Source organism: Opisthocomus hoazin, chromosome 19, assembly GCF_030867145.1.
Source record: "Opisthocomus hoazin isolate bOpiHoa1 chromosome 19, bOpiHoa1.hap1, whole genome shotgun sequence".
Classification (NCBI taxonomy): Eukaryota; Metazoa; Chordata; class Aves; order Opisthocomiformes; family Opisthocomidae; genus Opisthocomus; species Opisthocomus hoazin.
In genome coordinates this window covers 8,385,338-8,404,752 of record NC_134432.1, presented here as the reverse complement: position 1 = coordinate 8,404,752, position 19,415 = coordinate 8,385,338, and the positions used below count along the sequence as shown (strand labels likewise).

At 67.0% G+C, this 19,415-nt stretch overlaps 2 protein-coding genes across 6 annotated transcripts in view; both read left to right on the top strand.

Annotated features, from left to right (window-relative positions):
• Positions 1 to 2,892, top strand: part of WHRN (whirlin) — a 56,222-nt gene extending 53,330 nt beyond the window's left edge. For all 5 annotated transcript variants that reach the window (XM_075439538.1, XM_075439537.1, XM_075439536.1 and 2 more), the window contains 3 exons: positions 618 to 796; positions 1,461 to 1,583; positions 2,213 to 2,892. In XM_075439538.1, coding sequence (XP_075295653.1) covers positions 618 to 796; positions 1,461 to 1,583; positions 2,213 to 2,395 — 485 coding nt within the window. In that variant the 3' untranslated portion in view covers positions 2,396 to 2,892. The remainder of the gene's footprint in view (positions 1 to 617; positions 797 to 1,460; positions 1,584 to 2,212) is intronic.
• Positions 2,893 to 3,197: 305 nt separating this feature from the next.
• AKNA (AT-hook transcription factor) lies at positions 3,198 to 17,917 on the top strand. Its single transcript, XM_075439670.1, is given in 24 exon segments — positions 3,198 to 3,279; positions 8,787 to 9,050; positions 9,176 to 10,085; positions 10,087 to 10,156; positions 10,725 to 10,799; positions 11,182 to 11,317; positions 11,460 to 11,482; positions 11,484 to 11,618; positions 11,716 to 11,775; positions 11,857 to 11,957; positions 12,199 to 12,361; positions 12,475 to 12,602; positions 12,697 to 12,870; positions 13,066 to 13,273; positions 13,380 to 13,486; positions 13,711 to 13,943; positions 14,165 to 14,351; positions 14,717 to 14,866; positions 15,116 to 15,219; positions 15,436 to 15,540; positions 15,624 to 15,725; positions 16,199 to 16,324; positions 17,099 to 17,264; positions 17,551 to 17,917. Coding segments are annotated over 23 exon segments (3,906 nt in total). The 5' UTR covers positions 3,198 to 3,279; positions 8,787 to 8,890; the 3' UTR covers positions 17,834 to 17,917.
• The last annotated feature ends 1,498 nt before the right edge of the window (positions 17,918 to 19,415 follow it).

Below are 19,415 nucleotides of genomic sequence, written 5' to 3'. Positions count from 1 at the left end.
CCCGAGGGGTGCCGGTGGTGTGACCCCAACCCCTCCCCGGCCCAGAGCCGATGTCCCGCACCTTCAGCCTCCGCAGCGCGGTCGTGCCGCTGGTCCTGACTCTCCTGCCCAGAGGCAGAACCTCGGGCTGCACCCAGAGCCTTCATCCTCGAAGAGGAGAACGCTCCTTCCTGGCCGCTCTGCTGCTCGGATCTGTGCCCGTCTCCTCCCAGACCCTGGTGCTGAGCATGGGCTGGCTCGGACTGGCCTCCGGCGGGGTGCCTGAACTCGTCACCCTCTCCCTCCATCCCAGTTTGGGATCTGGGTTGGATGCTGGACCTGGGTTTGGGGCTGCTTGTTCCTTGGAGCTCCCCGTGTGCAGCTCTGCTCTTCGAGAGGGGTCTGCGTGGGAACCCGGTGCTGAAGTCCAGGTCTAAATCATAGAATCATTAAGGTTGGAAAAGACCTCTAAGATCAAGTCCAACCATCAACCCATCACCACCGTGCCTCCTAAACCCCAGGGAACCTGCCCAGCCCTGGGAGGGTGAGATGTCCCTGCTCTGGTGCGTGGCCCCGTGGGTGCTCGGCCAGCCACAGAGCCGGCTGCCCGACCTCTAACAGCCCTCGTCTCTCCCCAGCCTCCACGCTCTCCCAGCTGTCGGACAGCGGGCAGACCCTCAGCGAGGACAGCGGGGTGGACATCGGGGAGGTCGAGACGAGCGGCAAGGACAAGAGCCGGCAGCCGGTCCCTGGGAAAAGCCGAAGCCTCAAGGAGGCCACGAGGAGCGAGGGGGTGGCCGAAGGGGCCTCCAAGCCGGTGAGGCTGGGTGCCCCGGGGCCTCGGGGTGCTGCCGCTCGTGGGAGGTGGGCACCCAGGGCTGCCTCCTCCGGCCGTCTGCCGGTTCCGCTCCCTCTGCCTGCGGGCAGCAACCCCTCTTTTTTGCTGAGATGAGTTATTTATCTTCTTTAATGAGCTGAGTCGGCTCACTGGTGGGCTGAGCTGTGGGGAGGGGAGCCAGGAGCAGCTAAGAGGGGCACAGTAGGGCTGGTCCACTCCGTCCTGGATCAGTCCGGTCCCTCCTGGCACCAGCAAGCAGCTGCTTGGGATGGGGCAGAGTTCCTGGCTCCGGGCGGAGATCCGCAGGGCACAGTGTCCTGCGAGTGGAGTCCCCTGTCACCCAGAAGGGAAGGTTGCATCAGTTATCAGAAGTAAATTGGACGGTTTCTGACGGTGGCAAGGTTGAGGGGTGTAGGCAGGCAGTCGGAGAGCCGCTCCGCTCCTCCCCAAGCCCTTCCAGACCTGCACGCGGCTGGGATCGTGGGTGTCAGGGGTCAGAGAGCAACGGCCGGTGCTGTGGCTGTCCCTGTCCCATGGAAGCCTGCCGTGGGTGAACCTGCCTGCCGTGGGGCCGTGGCCGAGGGAGCGTGGCAGGCAGGCGGTGCCCGGGCTCCCTCGGCAGCGCTGCCGTCTCTCCCCGCAGCCGGGGCTCCTGGAGCCCACGTCGTGTCTGATCCGAGTGTCCAAGAGCGCACCGACCTTGGGGATCGCCATCGAGGGTGGAGCAAACACGCGGCAGCCGCTGCCCCGCATCGTCACCATCCAGGTAGGGCGGGCTGAGAACGGGAAGAATTCGATGCACGTCCCACCCCTCACCACCCTGGACATCAGGATAGTCCCTCAGCCACAGCCAGAGCTGGGGATTTTGAGGGCGTGCTTCCCCCCTTGATAGCCCTGCATCTCCCCAGACATCAGAGGCTGGGGGGGGGGGGTTGCTGAGGGTTGTGTTCATGTCCCCATGGATGATCCCACGCCGTAAAGCACATCCTGGGAGCCAAATATTTGCTGTAGGCATTTTGGAGGGGGTCTGGGCAGGCCCGAAAGCTTGGCTGATGTCTCCAAGATGCCTGGAAACTCCCTTTTTCTGCTGAGATGGAGGGTTGGGAAGGTGGAACGGTGGATGGCAGCGGGGGGGCTGAGCCCTCGGGAGCTGTCTCCCCGTACCGTTTCCTCTGCCGTTTACTTGGGGCAAAATTGAAGTTATTTACAGCAAAAGAGGGGCAGAGCTGTCTGTGCCTTGGTTATTCTCGGCCGTCCAATCTGGGAGCAAGCAGGATGGAAGCCAAATTCATCTCCTCTTTCCGAAATGGGAAATATTTCCCATTTTCCCCACACCGCCTGTATTTCATCCCTGGGGGATGGTGGGAGCACGAGCTGACCCCCTCTCTCCCGCAGCGCGGAGGCTCGGCGCACAACTGCGGGAAGCTGAAGGTGGGCCACGTCATTTTGGAAGTGAACGGCACGGGGCTACGGGGCAAAGAGCACCGGGAAGCCGCCCGCATCATCGCGGAAGCCTTTAAGCTGAAGGAAAAGGACTACATTGATTTCTTGGTCACAGAATTCAACGTCGCCCTTTAGGGGTTTTGGGGGGGGGGGGGTTGTGGAAGGCAGCGTCCCGCCACGCACGTAGGGACACCCCCATCTCCTCCCCAAAACGTGTGTCCCCCACCCTCCAGCAACCACAGGCTGAGAACGGGCAGAAATCAGTGCACATCCCTGAAAGTCTTCATCCCTGTCCTCTTTGGGGGGGGGGGGGGCGGTGCGCTGTGGGGACCCCCCATCCCCCTCGGCCAGGCCAGGGAGCGGAGCGGGAGGATGGGGGACGGCCGGGTGTCCCCACTGTCACTTGAGTGCCACACGCAGAGCGCGGTGGGCCCGGGGCTCAGGGTTTTGTCGGGCGGTCGCTGCTCCCTGGGGTGCTCGCCCCCCCCGCCCCCCCCCGCCCCCTGTGCCCGGGCGAGTGGCACAGGCCACGAGTGGGGATGCGGAGAGAGCGACCGGAGGCCTTGTAAATCGCTGGCAGCGTCGTCGTATTTATATATACAGAGCTTGTGCTTTTAATTTTTCAATAAATCTATCGGGTTAGAGGAAGGCTGGGTTTGGGGGGGAGGGGTCTTTGGGGCCGGGGGGGGCCAGGGACGCAGCGGCCGTCACGCGTGGGCCAAACCGGGGAAGGGGGGCAGCGGCGGCCCCGCTCCGCGCCGCCAGGGGGTGCCCGCGCCGGTATGAATTATGACAATGAGCGCCCCAAGCCGCCCCTCCGATTGGCCGCCCGCCGCGAGCTATGCAAATATAGGGGAGGGCTGGGTTTATGCTAAGATTCCCCACGCGGATTGGCGGGCAGCGGGCGGGGGATGCTAATGAGGCGCGGCCCCGCCCCCCCGCCACCGGCGGGACGCGCTATTGTCCGGCGGGGCCGGGCCGGGGCCGGCGGGCGCGGAGGGGCCGGGTCCTCCCTGCAGGTGGGCGGTGGCGCGCGACCGCGGGGTGACCCCTCCCCCCCTCCACCCCCCTCCACCCCCCCCAGCGGTGCCCCCGGGCCAGATGTGCCCCCCCGCCCCCCCCCCTTCCAGCTGTGTTCGGAAGGGGCTGAGGGCGCGGGGCCCGCATCCAGCCCCCCCCGCTCTGCTGAGCCCCCCCCGGCTCGCAGCCGGCCGCGGTCCCCGGGCGGAGTGGGGCACCCCCCTCCCGCCCCTCCCCGCCCCGCAGCCTCCCCGACCCCGGGCAAACCCGTCCCAAACTCCGCGGGTCGCGGCCGCTCCCCTCCATCCCCACCCGGGGGGGCTCCGGGCGGGTTTCACCGGGCTGCGGGTTCGGGGCCGGCGCGGAGCCAGCACCGGGAGTCGCCCGGAGCCTCCGGGACCGGGGCTGGGACCGGGGCCGGGCCGCCGCCGCCTCCGAGGAAGTCGCGAGTTCCTCGTTTTATTTACAGGGCAGCTGCCAGCGCCCTCGGCTCCGCAGAGCCGCTGGGTGCTCGCCGCCTGCCCGCCGGGTTTCCCTGCCTCTGCGGCACCCGTCCGGAGCGACCCGGGCCGGGGGGCTTTAGGGGCTCCTCGGAGACCCCGGCAGTCCGGCAGCCGTTACCCCGACAGCAGCCGTTACCCCAGCAGCATCCGCTACCCCGACCGCATCCGTTACCCCAACGCTGCGTAACCCCGCGATGCGCTCGCCGTGCTCGGGGCCGGCTGCCCTCCCGCCTTCGCCGTGCCATAAGGGCTCGCCGTGCCGCGCCATCCCAGACCGGGATTAAGGCCACCCTTGGCGGGCGTTGCGGCCATCGGCTCATCCCTGCTCATCCCGGCTCCCGCAGTGATGTTGGGGTTCAGCTTTCCGGGGCAGGCCCTGGGGACGACGCTGTCCCCGGGGAGGACGAGGGACAGGAGGGTTCGGGTGCCGGGGAGGAGGGAGGAAAGTGGCCGCCGAGCAGCTCCCCTTCTGGGGCTTCGCTTCGCTGCGGACGGTGGAAAGATGCCGCTTCCGTCGGGTTTCGGCGTTGCGTGGGAGATCTGGGGAGGGGGACACGGCCCCTCCGGGCGGAGGGACCGGGGGGACGCGTGGGCTTCAGAGCCATGGTGTGGTGACGGGCTCGTGTGTTTGCAGAGGATGAGGAGGGTTTGTCAGGCTCTTCCTCACCGCGACGGTTTCTCCCTCGTTTTACGCAAACGAAGAAAGCGGCGTTTCCGCTTCTCCGCTCTCTTTCGTGCTCACACAACGGGACTCCGCGGGCTTGGAAAAAGGGGTTTCTAAACGAGGAGTTCCTCCCTCCTGGAGTGCGGACGCCCCGTGCCAAGTTTCAGCCCGAGGCCGTTCTTCTGGCCTCCGTCAACCCCCCCCCCCCCCCGCCCCCGGAACCTCTGAAACCTCTTTTTTTAGACACTCAAGCAGAAAAATTTGTATTTTTACCCAGCACTTGCATAGGCAGTACCCCCCTGCAGAGCTCTGGGCTGCACGGGGGCTGGAGCTGGGGGTCTGGGAAAATAAAATACCCATCCCCTTGCCCGGGAGGGGAGGTTGCATCCCAGGGACGCAGGGGGGGCTTCAACCCCCCCTCCTGGGCAAGGGGACGGATATTTTATTTTGAGGCACAGAGAGGGTTGTTCCCCATCTCTCCGGGGACATCACCTTCACGCCATGGGGATGGATGTGGGGGGGTTACGGCCCCCCGCCCCCCCCATCCCACCTATTCTCCCCAGGGTTGATGAGGCAGAGAAGGCAGAGTGACAGCGGCGCTGTGTGTCCCCCCCCCCCATGTCACTGAGCGAGGGATGCGACGTCTCCTTCGCTGTCACCACCGATAAACCCGGGAGCGGCGGCGATGGGGGCCTCAGCCTCGGCTGCGCTGCTGGTTTTCTCCCTCACGCGTGCAATGAGTTGGGCGGTCTCAGCCCCGCACCGTCCCGTCCCACGGTGGTCTGCGGGGTGGGGAGCAGGATGGGGACAGGATCGCTGTGACGGAGGGAGGAGAGAGCTGGGCATCTCAGGCAGAGCAGAGTTTCAGGGTAAAAGACATTTTCTAGCTGAGGCTTTTAAATTTTTTTTTAGCTCTTTGTCCAGTTGCCCTGTTGCAAAATCTCAGCTTTCAAAGAGCAAGATTAAAAAAAAAAAAAAAAAATATATATACACACACATGCTCGGGGTTGTTTGCATTTGCTTTGTTGTTCCTAAGTACGTAGCCACATTTTTCAAGCTTCTCTGTGCTGCCATAACAGCGAGCAACTGACTCAAAGGGGAAAAAAAATCCGAGATTTTTCGCTCTTACCACCGTGACCGTCAGTGGAGGGACTTTCTGGGAAGGCGATGAAAGGGGCTGGATTTGCCAGCAGATCCTGCAGACTGCGGCTGCTGCGGGCAGTGCAGCCCCGGGGGGGCCGCTGCTCAGAAACGGGGTGACCACCGCTGGCGCGTGGGTTAGGCATGACCCGGGCACCAGCCTGCCAAAACCGCGTGGGAAACGCTTTAACCCTCTTTGCTCCGGGACAACAGGACCCACAGGGTGCTTTCACCCACCGCCCACCCGCTGGGACCCCCCGGGACTGGTGTCTGGGGCTCCTCGTCTCTGGGGGATGCTGCGGGGCTCGAGGCGGGTCGGGGGGCTGTGCCGCTGCTCCGGGCAAGGGCTCAGGGCTGGAGACATCCCACCTCGGAGAGGGGCCAAAGCCAAAATCGCTCTTTAGCTGCATCGAGAAGCCACAGAGCCTGCAGCGTCCCATGGGCAGCCCCCGTCTTCCCCGGTGGCAGCAGCCTGGAGGCAGGAGAAGCTGTGGAGCATCTCCAGGTGCAGAAAGTGGAGTTGCCCGGCCAGCGTACAGTAAAAAACCCTGGGATGTTTGCAAGACCCTAAGGGATGCTTTGGGGTTTGCTCCCTGCCTGTAAAGCCCCAAGGATGCAGACAGGGCTGGGAGCATGCCGCTGCCCGTGCAAGGGTGATGCCTGAGGACCTTCACGTCAGACGGCACCAGAAAATAACCCACAAAACCCCACTAACAGCAGAATTTAAGCCAGAAAATTTGCAGATCTCAGACTACCGAGTGGGCTGGAGGACTTTTCCCAGAGCGTGTGCTTTGCTGCTCGTCACCGCCATCCCGGAGCCAGCGGCACCCCGAAAGCACCGCAGCACCCTCCAGCTAAACGCAGCCACCCCCGGGACCGTGCGGTGGTTTCGTTAGCCGCCGGGAACTCGTGCAAGCTCTCTTCCGCGTGCCGCTAATTACACGGTAACGAGCAGGTTTAATTGCCTGCCTGCAAACACGCGAGGACGTGCCGCGGCATTACTGGGGCTGCGAGCAGCATCTTGGGGTTAGGGACAGGTGGACCCCTCGCTTGGAAATCCGGGATATGGGCAGATTTCCAAGGGAGGGGTCCTCCTGGCTGAATTTTGAGGCTGAACGGATGAATTTGGGAACTGCTTAACTTTTTCATCAATGACCTGGATGAAGAGTTAGAATGTACCCTCAGCAAGTTTGCTGACGACACCAAACTGGGAGGAGTGGTGGATACACCAGTAGGCTGTGCTGCCATCCAGCGTGACCTGGACAGGCTGGAGAGCTGGGCAGAGAGGAACCTGATGAGGTTCAACAAGGGCAAGGGCAGGGTCCTGCACCTGGGGAGGAACAACCCCAGGCACCAGTACAGGCTGGGGCTGACCTGCTGGAGAGCAGCTCTGTGGAGAGGGACCTGGGTGTCCTGGTGGACGACAGGTTGACCATGACCCAGCAGTGAGCCCTGGGTGCCAAGAAGGCCAATGGGATCCTGGGGTGCATGAGGAGGAGTGTGGGCAGCAGGTCGAGGGAGGTTCTCCTTCCCCTCTGCTCTGCCCTAGTGAGGCCCCATCTGCAGTGCTGTGTCCAGTGCTGGGCTCCCCAGTTCAAGAAAGATGAGGAGCTACTGGAGAGAGTCCAGCGGAGGGCTGCGAGTATGAGGAGGGGACTGGAGCATCTCTCCTACGAGGAGAGGCTGAGGGAGCTGGGCTTGTTCAGCCTGGAGAAGAGAAGGCTGCGAGGGGACCTTAGAAATGCCTCTAAATATCTGCAGGGTGGGGGTCAGGAGGACGGGGCCAGACTCTTTCCAGTGGTGCCCAGCGACAGGACAAGGGGCAACGGGCACAAACTGAAGCAGAGGAAGCTCCAGCTGAACATGAGGAAGAACTTCTTCCCTCTGAGGGTGACGGAGCCCTGGCCCAGGCTGCCCAGGGAGGCTGTGGAGTCTCCTTCTCTGGAGATATTCCAGCCCCGGCTGGACGCGGTGCTGTGCAGCCTGCTCTGGGTGACCCTGCTTGGGCAGGGGGTTGGACTGGGTGACCCACAGAGGGCCCTGCCAACCCCCAGCATTCTGTGATTCTGTGCTTGGCCTCCTGGAAGACCTGATATCTTTCGGAGGCTGCAGCTGCTGATGGTCCCAGGGTTTCCCCTTCCCCCTCCTTCCCATTTTGCTTCAGCATTTTGCTCCGAATTGGATTCAAAGAAATAAATGTGTTGATGAAAAGCGACGCGGGAGGAGGGTTCGGCCCCTGCCGCTCAAGGCCCGATGGGGTTAAAATATTTGCGGCCGCCTGCAAACTCGCAGGAAGCACCCGAGCATCGCTTCCTACTTCTGCAAAAAAACCCGTCCGCCTCGCCGGCGCCGGAAAGGGTGCTCGGAGGGACCCGCAGCGGGGTCCTGGCGATGGGGATGTCCCGGGGATGCTGGCACGCGGTGAGTGCTGGTTGCTCCTCGACGCGTTGGGGATGCTGCGAGGTGGCTGCCAGCGATGCCGGCGCCGTGCTCGGGCCCAGCCGCCGGCACGTGAGCAGCGGCCGCCTCCAGCGTGGCCAAAACTGGGTTGTGGGGGGCTCCGAGCCGAGGGGACGTTGCCGGAAAAACCCCGTGGCCTTTCTCGCCACCTGCCCTGCCGTTGGGTTTTTGCCGTCCGGCACCTCTTGAGCTGCAGCTCCGGGAACCCCGGCGCAGCGAGGAGTGGGGCGAGGGTGAGCTCCTGCTTTTGGGTCATCGTTGGAGCGAGTGTGCCAGGCCTCTGCCGTGTTCCCTCCCGCTGTCAGCCCCCCGCAGCTGGAGGGGTCTCGGGGTGCTCCTGTCTCCCCCAGCACCGTGATGGCCCCGCTGACGGTCCCCAGGCTGTGGCTGCCTGGGTGACATCCAGAGGGGGCCAGCATGGGCTGGGTGTCTGCCCAGGGGGAGAAAAGCCTTTTAGGGTGGTCCTGGGGGGCTCCTTTCCACAGGGACCTCCGGGGGCCAGCGTGGCCACGGGGGATGCGGCAGCTCCGTCTTCGTGGTGCTGATGGCAGGGTGCAGGGTAGGGGGTGGCCGGAGGACGTCACCCCCCATCATGGGGGGTTGCTCTTGTCCCCGTTCTCTGGGGAACAGGGGAAGCCCTGACAACGGGGGGGGGGGGGGGGGTGGGACACACACAACACACCTCGAGCAGAGCCCCCCGTGTCCCGCTGAGCACCCCTCCCTCTCCCTGGCCCACCAGGACGCGGCGGCGATGCTGTGACCTACATTTGCGGCGAGGAGGTCCCCAGCCCGCTGCCGGGCCATGGAGCGGCACAAGTGACGGGGACGCCGTGCCCGCGGGCCATGGCCAGCCCGGCACCATGGCTGCGCCGGACACAAACAGAGCTGACGCGCTGGGAGGGAGAGGCAGAGGAGGAGGAGGAGGAAGACGACGACTTCGAAAGGCGGATGGACGAGGAAGGGGTCATCGGCCTGGGCGAGGACACCGGGAGCCCACCGTGGGGTGAGTCGTCCCCTCCCCACTGCCCAAAGACCCTCGTGGGGGGGACCCGGAGCCGGTGGGGGGGCTGCGAGGGGTGGGGGGCACGAGCTGGCTGGCGGCAGCCCCGCGGCGCTGGTGTTTTGCAGGCGATGGCGAGGACCTGGAGGAGGGGTCCCCAGCAGAGGAGGGTCGCTGGCACCCGCGGCGGGACCAGGAGGAGGAGGAGGAGGAGCGGGGCAGCTCCGGGGGGGACGAGGGGCCCTGGGGGGCGGAGAGCGATGGGGAGCCCTACCCGGAGCTCTCCTACGAAGGCCGGTGGGGCTCGGGGTCCAGCGGCAGCCCCGAGGCTCTGCGGGATGGCCGAGGCGTCTGCCAGCACCGCGGCTGCAGCACGGACGGTGGTGACACCTCGGGGCTGTCGGACGCCAGCCCTGGTCCCGCCACCCCGTCCCACCGGCCCTGGGGCTGGGACACGGCCGGGGACACCAGAGAGGGGCACAGGCAGGGCTGGACCCCGAACCGGACCCTCCCGCTGCGCCTCTCTGATGACGACCCCCGTGATGCCACCAGCACCGAGCCCGTCCCCAAGCCCCAGCCGGCTGGGTCGGGGCTGCTGGCCCCCGGCACCACTGGCTCAGCACCCATCGGGGGGTCACGGGGTGCTGGGACCCCCCCTGCGCCCCAACTGCACGGGAGACCCCGGGTGCCCAAGAAAGTGTCCCCCGCGGTGCCACCCCTCGATCCCGGCCGGCCGTCGCGGTCCCTGAGCCCCCGGCAGCGGCACGCGGGTGGCAAGCGGGTGAGGGGTCCCTCGGGACCGGGCACCGGCACGGCCGGCGGCACCCAGTACGGCCGAGGGCAGCTCAACCACCCCCTGCCCGACCTCTCCAAGGTGGAGGCGAGGGTCAAGGTGGACCAGAGCTACCGGCCGCCGCGGGGCCGAGCCCTGCCCGCCTGCCCCAGCGACGCGGGCGGCCCCGTCACCTTCAAGTCCCCGGCCGAAATCGTCCGGGAGGTGCTGCTGAGCAGCGGGGAGGGGGGTCCCCCCGCACCCCCGCGCTGTCACCGGGCTGCCACAGGAGTTCAGGTCCCCGAGGCAAGCCACTGCGCTGGTGCAGCAGCTCCAGGTAACACCCAGCTCCCCCAGTTCAGCCAGAGAGGCCTTACTGGGAGGGTCTCTGAGGTTGGGGGGGCACCAGGGGATGCGGGTGAGATGGAGATGTCACCAGCCCGGCGTTACTGGGGGGGGGGGTTGGGGCTGGTCACCCCTTCCCCATCCTACACAGGGGTGGCGAGGAGGAAGGACCAGGCAGGGATGCAGGCAGCATCTGGGGCTGGAGGCAGGGATGCTCATGACCCCCCTGGGATGCTTGTACACCCCCCAGATGCTCGTCACCCCGGGGTGGCTGTCCCCTGGGATGCCCTCCTGTCCCCTGGGAGGAGGGGGAGTCTCTGCCCCGCACAGAGAAACAGGGGCGACGTCTGCACCGGACGGGCTGGGTGCTCTGGGGGGTGGGTTTCTGCACTCCAGGGTGTCCCCCCCACCATGGAAGCCCCCCCCCCCAGCCCCATCGTACCCACACAGGGATGCCTCCTTGCATGCTGTGTCCCCCTTTGCCCCCCCCCACCTCGGGCATCCTCCGAGCCCCCGTCCCCGCGCCAGCTGCTGTCACCCGCTGCGTGTCCCCTCCGCAGGACGACTACCACAAGCTGCTGACCAAGTACGCCGAGGCCGAGAACACCATCGACCAGCTGCGCCTGGGTGCCCGGGTGGGTGCCGGGGGGGCTCCCCACTCCGCTCCCCCTCCCAACGGTTTTCCGGGGTGTCTTCCTCCCCTGGCCCCCCTCGCTCTTCCTCCTCCCGGGGAGCTGCGGTTGAGCAAGCCCAGCTCAGGGAGGGGTGGGTTAAGGCCACCGCAGACCCCACTGCAAAACTACGGACCCCCGTGCCCCCCCCCTCTGCACCAGGGGGTGGCCAAGGCGAAATGGCCCCGAAATGGTGGGGGCAGCGGCTACCGGGCATGTCACCGGAATCACCCTCGCCACCTCCCGCCCCGCACCCCTGCGCGGGTGGGGAAACTGAGGCAGCGCCGAGGGGATGGGTGCCGCGGGGTGCGGGGTGGGGGCCCTGAATCCCCTCTGCCTGCCCCAGGTCAGCCTGTACGCCGACCCACCGCGGCCCAGCCGCAGCCTGGCCGCGGGCACGCTGGGCACCGGCCGCCAGGCGATGACCCTCAGCATCCCGCGGGCCAGGACGGCGGTGGTCAGCGGGGCCTCGCCGCGCGGAGGTGGGTTGAACCCTGTCTCCCCGTCCCCTGCTTTTTGTGTTCAGCCGAGACCCTGTACCCATGGATTGCCCACAGTGGTGGGGACTGGTGCTGCTGGGGGGGGTGGTCCCCAGCGTCACCTCGTCCTCGTGTGTCCTTGCAGCCCCAGCACCAGGACCATCAGACGGGGGGGGGGTCACCCCGGCTTCCTTCCCCCCCTCCCCCTGGGGGGTGCTGCCCCACAAACCTGGGGCCGTGCCACTACCCAGGGACCCAGCTGACAAGGACACTGGTGGGACAGACCCACAAGCTGCAGGCGCAGGCAAGTCCCGGGCTGGGGGAGGGACATGGGGTGGGGGGCTGCGGTGGGGGGGGCTGCGGCAGGGCTGGGCTCAGGGCTTTTCTCCCCCGCGGGGCAGGTGGAGAACTTCGAAGGCTGGATCCAGGCAGGGAGCCCCGCGCCCCGGGAGCAGCTCCAGGTGGGTGACCCCCTGCCCGGGGATGTGGGGGGTGCCGGGGGGTGCAGGGGCCGAGCTGGCATCGCCGCCCTTGTGCCGCAGAGGTTTGGGAAGCTGAAGGATGCTCAGGACGCGCTGGAGCGGGCGTACCTGCGAGCCCGGCAGCAGCACCCGGGGGGCTCGGGCAACTTCGATCCCGACCGGTGAGTGCTTGACCCCCACCAGCGAGTCTCCTTCTCTGGAGATGTTCAAGCCCCGCCTGGACAAGGTCCTGTGCAGCCTGCTCTGGGTGACCCTGCTTCGGCAGGGGGTTGGGCTGGGTGACCCCAGAGGCCCCTTCCAACCCCAACATTCTGTGATTCTGTGACCCCAGACCGCGGTGCTGCCGGCCCCCTTGCTGTGGGGTTCGGTGGCTCCCCAACACTGATGGGTGCTGTCTTGCAGCGCAGTGGAAGGGGAGATTTTCCGCCTGGGGCTGCGGCTGGAGGAGCTGAAGGAGCGGCTGGAGGCCGGGGCCAGGCAGCAGCTCCCCCCGCAGCACCCAGCCCGGCCCCCCTCCCCTCCAGCCCCTTCCCCACCTCCGGCCGCCCGCTCCCCGCACCCCGAGGTGAGCTGGGCAAGGGACGGGGCTGGGGGGGTGCAAAGATGCTGGGGTGGGGCAGCCTGCGGTGGCTGGGGTGGGGTCGGGCTGCTGCGACCCCCTTCTGCTGTGCCCTGCAGAGCCCCGCGCTGACGGAGGGTCCCCAGGGGTCAGCGGGGGACAGCGAGGTGGTGATGGGGGGGTTGCCCCGGCGCCTCTGGCAGAAGCAGCTCCGAGTGGAGGAGGATTTTGGCGACCTGCTGGCACGGTGAGTGCCCTCACAGCGGGGCAGCGGGGGGACCCCCAGGAGGGGAGAAGCTCCCCGAAATGTCCGACTCCTGCCTGCGGGTCCCCCCCCGCAGGTACAAGCACTTCAAGTCCTTGCCGGAGTCGCTGAGCCTGGAGCAGCTGAGCCTGGCAGAGAGCGGGTCCCGAGAGGAGGCAGATGGACCTGGAGCAGGGGACGGTGGACCCAGCAAGGTGCCCTGCAGGACACGGTCACTAGAGGAGGGGGCTGACCTCGAGACCTCCCCTGTGTAAGTGTTGTGGGAGGACAAGTCCCCCCAGGCAGGGCGAGTGGGGGGGTTTACATCAGATCTCGGGGTATACATCATTGACATTGATAGGCTTCAGAGTTAACAGCCTCCATGGGAGAGCTGGCTGCAGCAGGGCATCTCCCCGCATTTGGGGTTGCTCTGCCCCATCACTCATGCTCCATCCTCTCCCTGCAGGCACCCTTTGGAGAGGAGAGCTGAGCCGCTGTCCCCCAGGGACCCCCCATGGCCGGGGGGTCCCCGGGGCCACCTGTCCCCTGGCACCGCCCAGGAGCCGCTGGCCACAGCCAAGGTCCCCTTGGGGGTCCCGGAACCACGGCGGGCGTCCCTGTCCTGCCGCAGCAGCGGGGCGGGCAGTACTGCTGCCCAGCACCAGCCCCGCAAGGTGAGACCCCTGGGACAGTGGGTGCCCACCTGCCGGCACCCCCAGACCCTGCCGGGGGTCCTTGGGGTGCTGGGCACCCATCCTGCTCTCCCTGATGCTTCTGCAGGAGCAGCGCATTGTGTCACCCGAGACCGACAGCGGCTTCGTGGGCTCGGAGGCCAGCAGGGTGTCACCCCCCGTGCAGACCCCCGAGCACCGGCCCCCCGGCACCAGGTACGGCTCAGGGTCCCTGCCCTCGCCCCAGGGGGATTCGGTAACACGGGCTGTCGGCTCTGGGGAGACTGGGGGCACTGAAGGGGAGCAGGGGTGGGGGGAGAGGTGGCGAGGATGCGGGGAGCAGGGGGGATGCGCTGGGGGGGGGGCTGGAGCTGTGCAGGGTGGCCCAAGGCCAGGCGACGAGCAATGGGGTCTGCCCGCGTGACCCGTCCCGTCCCCAGGACCCCTGGCTCGCTGGGACCCTCCATCGCCATCCCCGCCACCCTCCGTCCTCCGCGGAAGAGGGAGGCGACCCCGCTCCCCTCCGAGACGGCGCTGATGGGCACCTACCCCTCGGGCGGGCAGGGGGGCACGGGGGGGCCCCGCCTGCCCCCCAGCACCCCCTCGCAGAGCAGCTCTCCCCTGCGCTGGGCCGAGAGCGCGGGCAGCGAAGCGGGACCCGAGGGTGACGGCAGTGAGTAGGCAGCGTTTCGGGGAGGAACGTGTCCCCGGGGAGGGAGACTGGGGGGGGGCTGTGGCTCTGCGGGTGGGGGAGGCTCTGGGTGATGGTGTTCCCCCGACCCCCTTGGGGTGCTGGCCTGAGGGTGCTTGCTGACTCAGCTTTCCCAGGTCTTTCATGGGGGGGGACACCCCCACATCCCGCCTCGGCTCACTGTGGCCCCCCTTCCCCCCCAGCTCACACGGACTCGGAGGCGGGAGGCAGGAGCTGTGCCAGCGCCGGCGGCCGTCCCCCCGGCACGGCCAGGGGCCCGAGCAGCCCACCGCCGTCCCCCGAAACGCCGTCGCCCACCCGGCTGTCCCCCGACCCACCGTCCCTCAACCCGGCTCGCTGCGACCTGCTGGAGTCCCACCGGGAGAGCGAGTGAGTGTCTGCGTACCCCCCCAGCCGGGCCGAACCCCCCCCGGGTGATACAGGGACCCCGCCACGCGAAGCCCCCAAAGCCACCAGCGTCTCGCGCTGGGCAGCAGCGGGTTTTCCCCTCTTGGAGAGCCAGGTCCCCGCTGGGGCTGAGTCCTCCAAACTCGTGACGCCTGTGGGCTGGCAGAGACCGGACCCCAGCCCAGACAAGCCCCAGGCTGGGTTTTGGGGAGCCTCACAGCGTGAGCTGCTGGGTCGCAGTGGGCGCAGGGTCCTGGGGGTCTGGGGGTGCTCCCCCCCCAGGCACCCAGCGCTGTCGGGAGCCTTGCTGGCTGCGGGCGTCCCTCACCGTGGCTTCTGTCCTGCAGCAGCCGGGCCATCCGGGTGCTGAGGGACGAGGTGTGGCGGCTGCGGCGGAGGCTGGAGGAGAGCCTGCGTCGCTCCCGCAGCTATCCCGAGGGAAAAGCCGGGAGGCAGCCGGGGCCCAGCGGCCCCCCCAAGGACGCAGCACCCTCGGGGTAGGTGGCAGGGGGGACCTGGGGAGGAAGGGGGGGTCTAAGCAGTCACCCCTGGTTGGGGGCTTCACTGTCTCCTGTGGACGTGGGGACACCCCCAACCCCAGCCTGTCCCAGTTCTGCTGCTACTGGGGTCCAGTTGCGCGCTGGGAGGGTCCGGCAGCCTGGCTGTGCTGGGATGGTGGCTCGGGGGGATGCCTGGGGGGACGCTGAGGGGTCTGGGTGGTGACAGCGGCTCCGTCCCCTCCGCAGGGAGCCGAGCCCCCCGGTGCGGGGCAGGGCAGCCCCCAGGCTCGCACCCACGAGGAGGGGGAGGTCGGCATCGCTGCCGCGGGAGAGGCCGGAGCTGGACCTCGGTGAGTGGGACCCCGCCGGGGTGGGACGGAGGGGCAGCAGGGACATGCTCCCCCCTGCACGCTGCGTCCCCGTCCCCAGACGGAGCGGGGTGCTGGTGGGGTGCGGGGACCGGGGAGGGGCTGGTGGTCCCCTGGGACCCAGCCCGGGACCAGATCCTGCAGATCCGGGACTCGCACCCACCGGATCCCACCCCTCTTCCCTCTCCTCCGCCGCAGCCTCCGAGTCAGACCCCTCCTCCACCCGGCCCCGAGCCACCCACTCCACACAGGAGACCCCTGGCAGCCCCCCGGGCGCGGTGACGTTTCGGGGACAGTACACAGGTGGGTGCCAGCGGCGGTGGGGGGCTGGGGGTGGCCACCCCAGTGCTGGGGTCCCCGGCCGCGCTCACGCTGGGTTTTGGCAGGGACGCGGTACCAGGCGGGGATGCCACGCGTCGCCCCGGCCCCCCGAGCAGAGCCGGGCACCCCGGGGTGCCCCCGGTGTCGCGGGAGCCGGACGCCGTCGGGTGAGTGGCCCCGGGAGCAGCCCCCAGCCCCTGCTGGCCTTCCCTAACGCCCGCTAACGGAGTTGCTAATGACTTTTAATTCATTAAGTACAGAGGCTCGGGGTGGGGGGACATATAAGCCCACTCCCTGCGACCTGGGGCTCTCCCCGCTGCCCCTTGGCCGGTCCCCTCTGCCCTGGGGCGCCCACCCCGCTCCCTGCTGCCGGTTGCAGCCACTGGTGCCACTGGGAGCACTGGGAGCCTGTCCCCAGCCCTGCCCTGTAGCCAAAGGTTGGCCCGGCCAGTTCCCCGAGCTGGGCTCTGCTGGTCCCTTGGCTGCCCCAGCTGAGGGGCACGCCGAGTGCTCTGCAGACCCCCCCCTCCCCTTTCGCAGACCCCCACCCGCTCCCCCAAATCCACCCTGCTCCTTCCAAACCGCCCTCGCTTGCCCTGTGCCGGGACGATCCCGGACACCCTCGCTCCTCTCTCCGTAGCCGGCTCTCGGGCAGGCGATGCCGCGAGGCAGCCCCGGCACAGCACCCCGAGGGGGGCACGCTGCCCCGCGTGCCGGGCACCCGTGGGTGCCCCAGCAGCCAGCACCGGGGATGGAGCCACAGACGGTGAGTGACGGGGCGGGCACGGGCTCAGCACGGCTCGTCCCTGCGTGGGGGCTGGGGCGGGGGGACAAGGGACAGCCCCGGGCCCCCTGGCACAGTGCTGGCACCCTGCCTGGGGACAGAAGTGACAGCCAGCGGTGCCACCACCCCCTCCCCGGGAACATGGGTGTTCCCACCCAGCAGTGGCAGCCCAGCATGGCGCAGGGGTCTTCACCTGGGGCTGCCGCTTGCTGCACCCCCCTGGGGACATCCAACAGCCCTGGGGACATCCAGCAGCCCTGGGAACATCATCTGACAGCCTGGGGCACGTCATCCAACAGTCCTGGGGATATTCAACAGCCCTGGGGACAGGACCCAACAGCCCTGGGGACAAGACCCAACAGCATTGGGGACATCACCCAACAGCCCTGGGGACATAATCTAACAGCCCTGGGGACATCCAACAAGCCCTGGGGACATTATCTAACAGCCTTGGGGACATCATCCAACAAGCCCTGGGGACATTATCTAACAGCCTTGGGGACATCATCCAACAGCCCTGGGGACATTTTACAGCCCTGGGGATATCATCCAACAGCCCTGGGGACATTTTACAGCCCTGGGGATATAATCTAACAGCCCTGGGGACATCCAACAGCCTTGGGGACATTATCTAACAGCCTTGGGGACATCATACAACAGCCCTGGGGACATCCAACAGCCTTGGGGACATCATCTCACAGCCTTGGGGACATCATTTAACAGCCCTGGGGACACCTAACCACCTTCCTCCCGCAGCAGAGCGTGGCCCCAGCGACGCATCCCCCTCAGGCTCCCACGTTGGTCCCCGCGCCGAGAAGCCAGAGCAGCCCGGACTTTGGTACTTGGCGGTCAGCCCTGGTGTCACCGCTGCCATCGGCTGCCTCGCGCCCGTCCCCGTCGTGCCTTACGCACCCTCCGTGCTGTAAGGATGCTCTGTGGCGGGGGGGGATGGGACTGGAGGGGTCAACATCTCCCGGGGAGGAGGACCTGCTGGTTTGCCCATAGAGCCTGGGCACCCAGGCAGTAGCCTGCTCCTCGGGGTGGGGGGGTTGCATGGGGGTGGGCGTGGAGAGATGGGTGCTGGGGGTTGGAGATGGGTGAGATGGGAGAGAGGGATGAAGGACAAGGCAGAGCGGAGGTGGGGAGCCCCGGAGGGGGGGCACAGCCCATGGAGCAGAGCTGAGCCCATGTCCCCTTCTTCTCCCCAGCTACTGCTCCCCAGCGGTACCTACCTCAGCCCCAGCCATGGTTGGGGTCCCCCTCCGAAACGCCGTGGGGCACGGCGGGGCAGAGCGTCCCCCCCAGCCGCACGCCGCTGCCCACCACCGCTGCCCGGCCCTGGAGCTGCAGGAGCTGGAGGAGCTGAACCGGGTGCTGAGCCAGGCGCTGGAGGCTGCGCAGAGCGTGAGGCTCACCACCACCCGCATGAGCCGGGCGCTGGCCGCCGAGCTGAGCCGGGCGCGGGACCTGCGGGGCTCCTGCCTCTTCTGAGGGTCCCGCCGGCACCCCCCAACCCCCGCTGTCCTCACAGGGAGCAGGAGGAGGAGGGTGGTGCCCCCCATCAGCATCCTCGCACTGGATGCTCCCTGCCTGATCTGGGGACACTGGAGGCATCTCCGTGGGGTCCGGCACTGGCTCTTGTCCCCATCTTGCTTGCCCTAGACCCTCTGCATGGCTTGTCCGTCAGTCTGTCTGCTGTCAGGACCACCCAAGCTGCAGGAGGGGGGGTTTGGGCAAGACATGGGCAGAGGTCTCCCAAGACCCGCACCATCCCGCAGCACCCCAGGGTGCGAGCATAGCCCTTCCAGGAGGGCACCGTCCCCTGGGACCGACACCGTCCCCGTGTCCCCCGAGGCAGCCCTGAGCTGAGCACTTCTGGGGATGCTCTGACTTTGTGTAGGTCCTACTGCAACACAGGTCGAGCCCCCGCCCCGGCAGCTACGTTTACCTCCGTGCCTGCGTGGACAGAGATACCCGCGATTCCCCCCTCAGCCCCTTTCCCAGCCTTCAGGCAGCCCCCGGGGGCTCGATGCCCCCCTCTGCCCTGCCCTCGGGCTGGAACCCAGCCCGATCCTCCCTCAGAAAGCTCTTCTTGAGGTTTTATGTGAATTTTTTTACTCCAAGGTAGCTAGCGAGCAGCTAAATCACTCTTCTAGGGTTGATTGATGACGTATCGTGTGTGTGTGTCTATATATGTGTATTTATATATAGATACACATATATATGCTCTGGTTTTCATTTCCAGAATAATCCTTAGGGCATTTGTGGGGTTTTTTGGCTGGCCCTGGATGTGGCTGCCCATGGTGTCATCCAGGGCAAAAAACCAGAAGTATTTGGGTTTTTCCTTGGGATTCCCAGGGGATCTGGGCTGGTCAAGGAAAAAATCGCCCCGTGAGACCGCGGCAGGGGCAGGATCCGGCCCCGAGGGGCCCGTGAGCCCCTGTACCCCCAGGCTGGTTTATAATGACCTCATGCCTCGTTTTTAGCCAAATGGATGTGGTCAGAGCAGCCCTCGGAGGGGGCACAGCACCGCGGAGTTGGGTGCTCTGCATCCCCCAAACCCTGGGGGGACCCGCACCCCCTGCCCCCGGGAAGGGTCCGGCCAGACCCCCTGCCCCATCCCCGAGCATCTCAGCCTGCGGTGCCCCTGGCTGTGTTTATGTGTAGGACCTACCTGAAGTGCCCGTGTCAAATTTATTTATTTTTGAAATTTTTCTCTTGTTACGAAGACCCGCGTTTGGCGGGGGGCAATCGCTAACCCCCGCGGCGAGTTACTCAGGTCTAGAGCCCCCCCCCCCCCAAACCACGCGCGGAGCCGCTGAGCCCGGACCCTGCAGCCGGCCCGGGGAGCACTGGGGAATGCGGCTGCCCCTCGGGGGGGCTGGGGGGGGGCGGGCAAGCGGGGTGGATTTTAAAGAGGATTTATGAGTCTCTGGCTGCATCTGCTCGTGCTTGCGTCCCAAGCGAGCCGGCGGGCCAGGTCGCGGCCGCGCTGGGAGCTGCGAACCCCAAAAGGCAACAGCCAGGAGCAGAGATGCCATTTTGTTTTTCTCCGCGTCTCCTATTTTGTGAT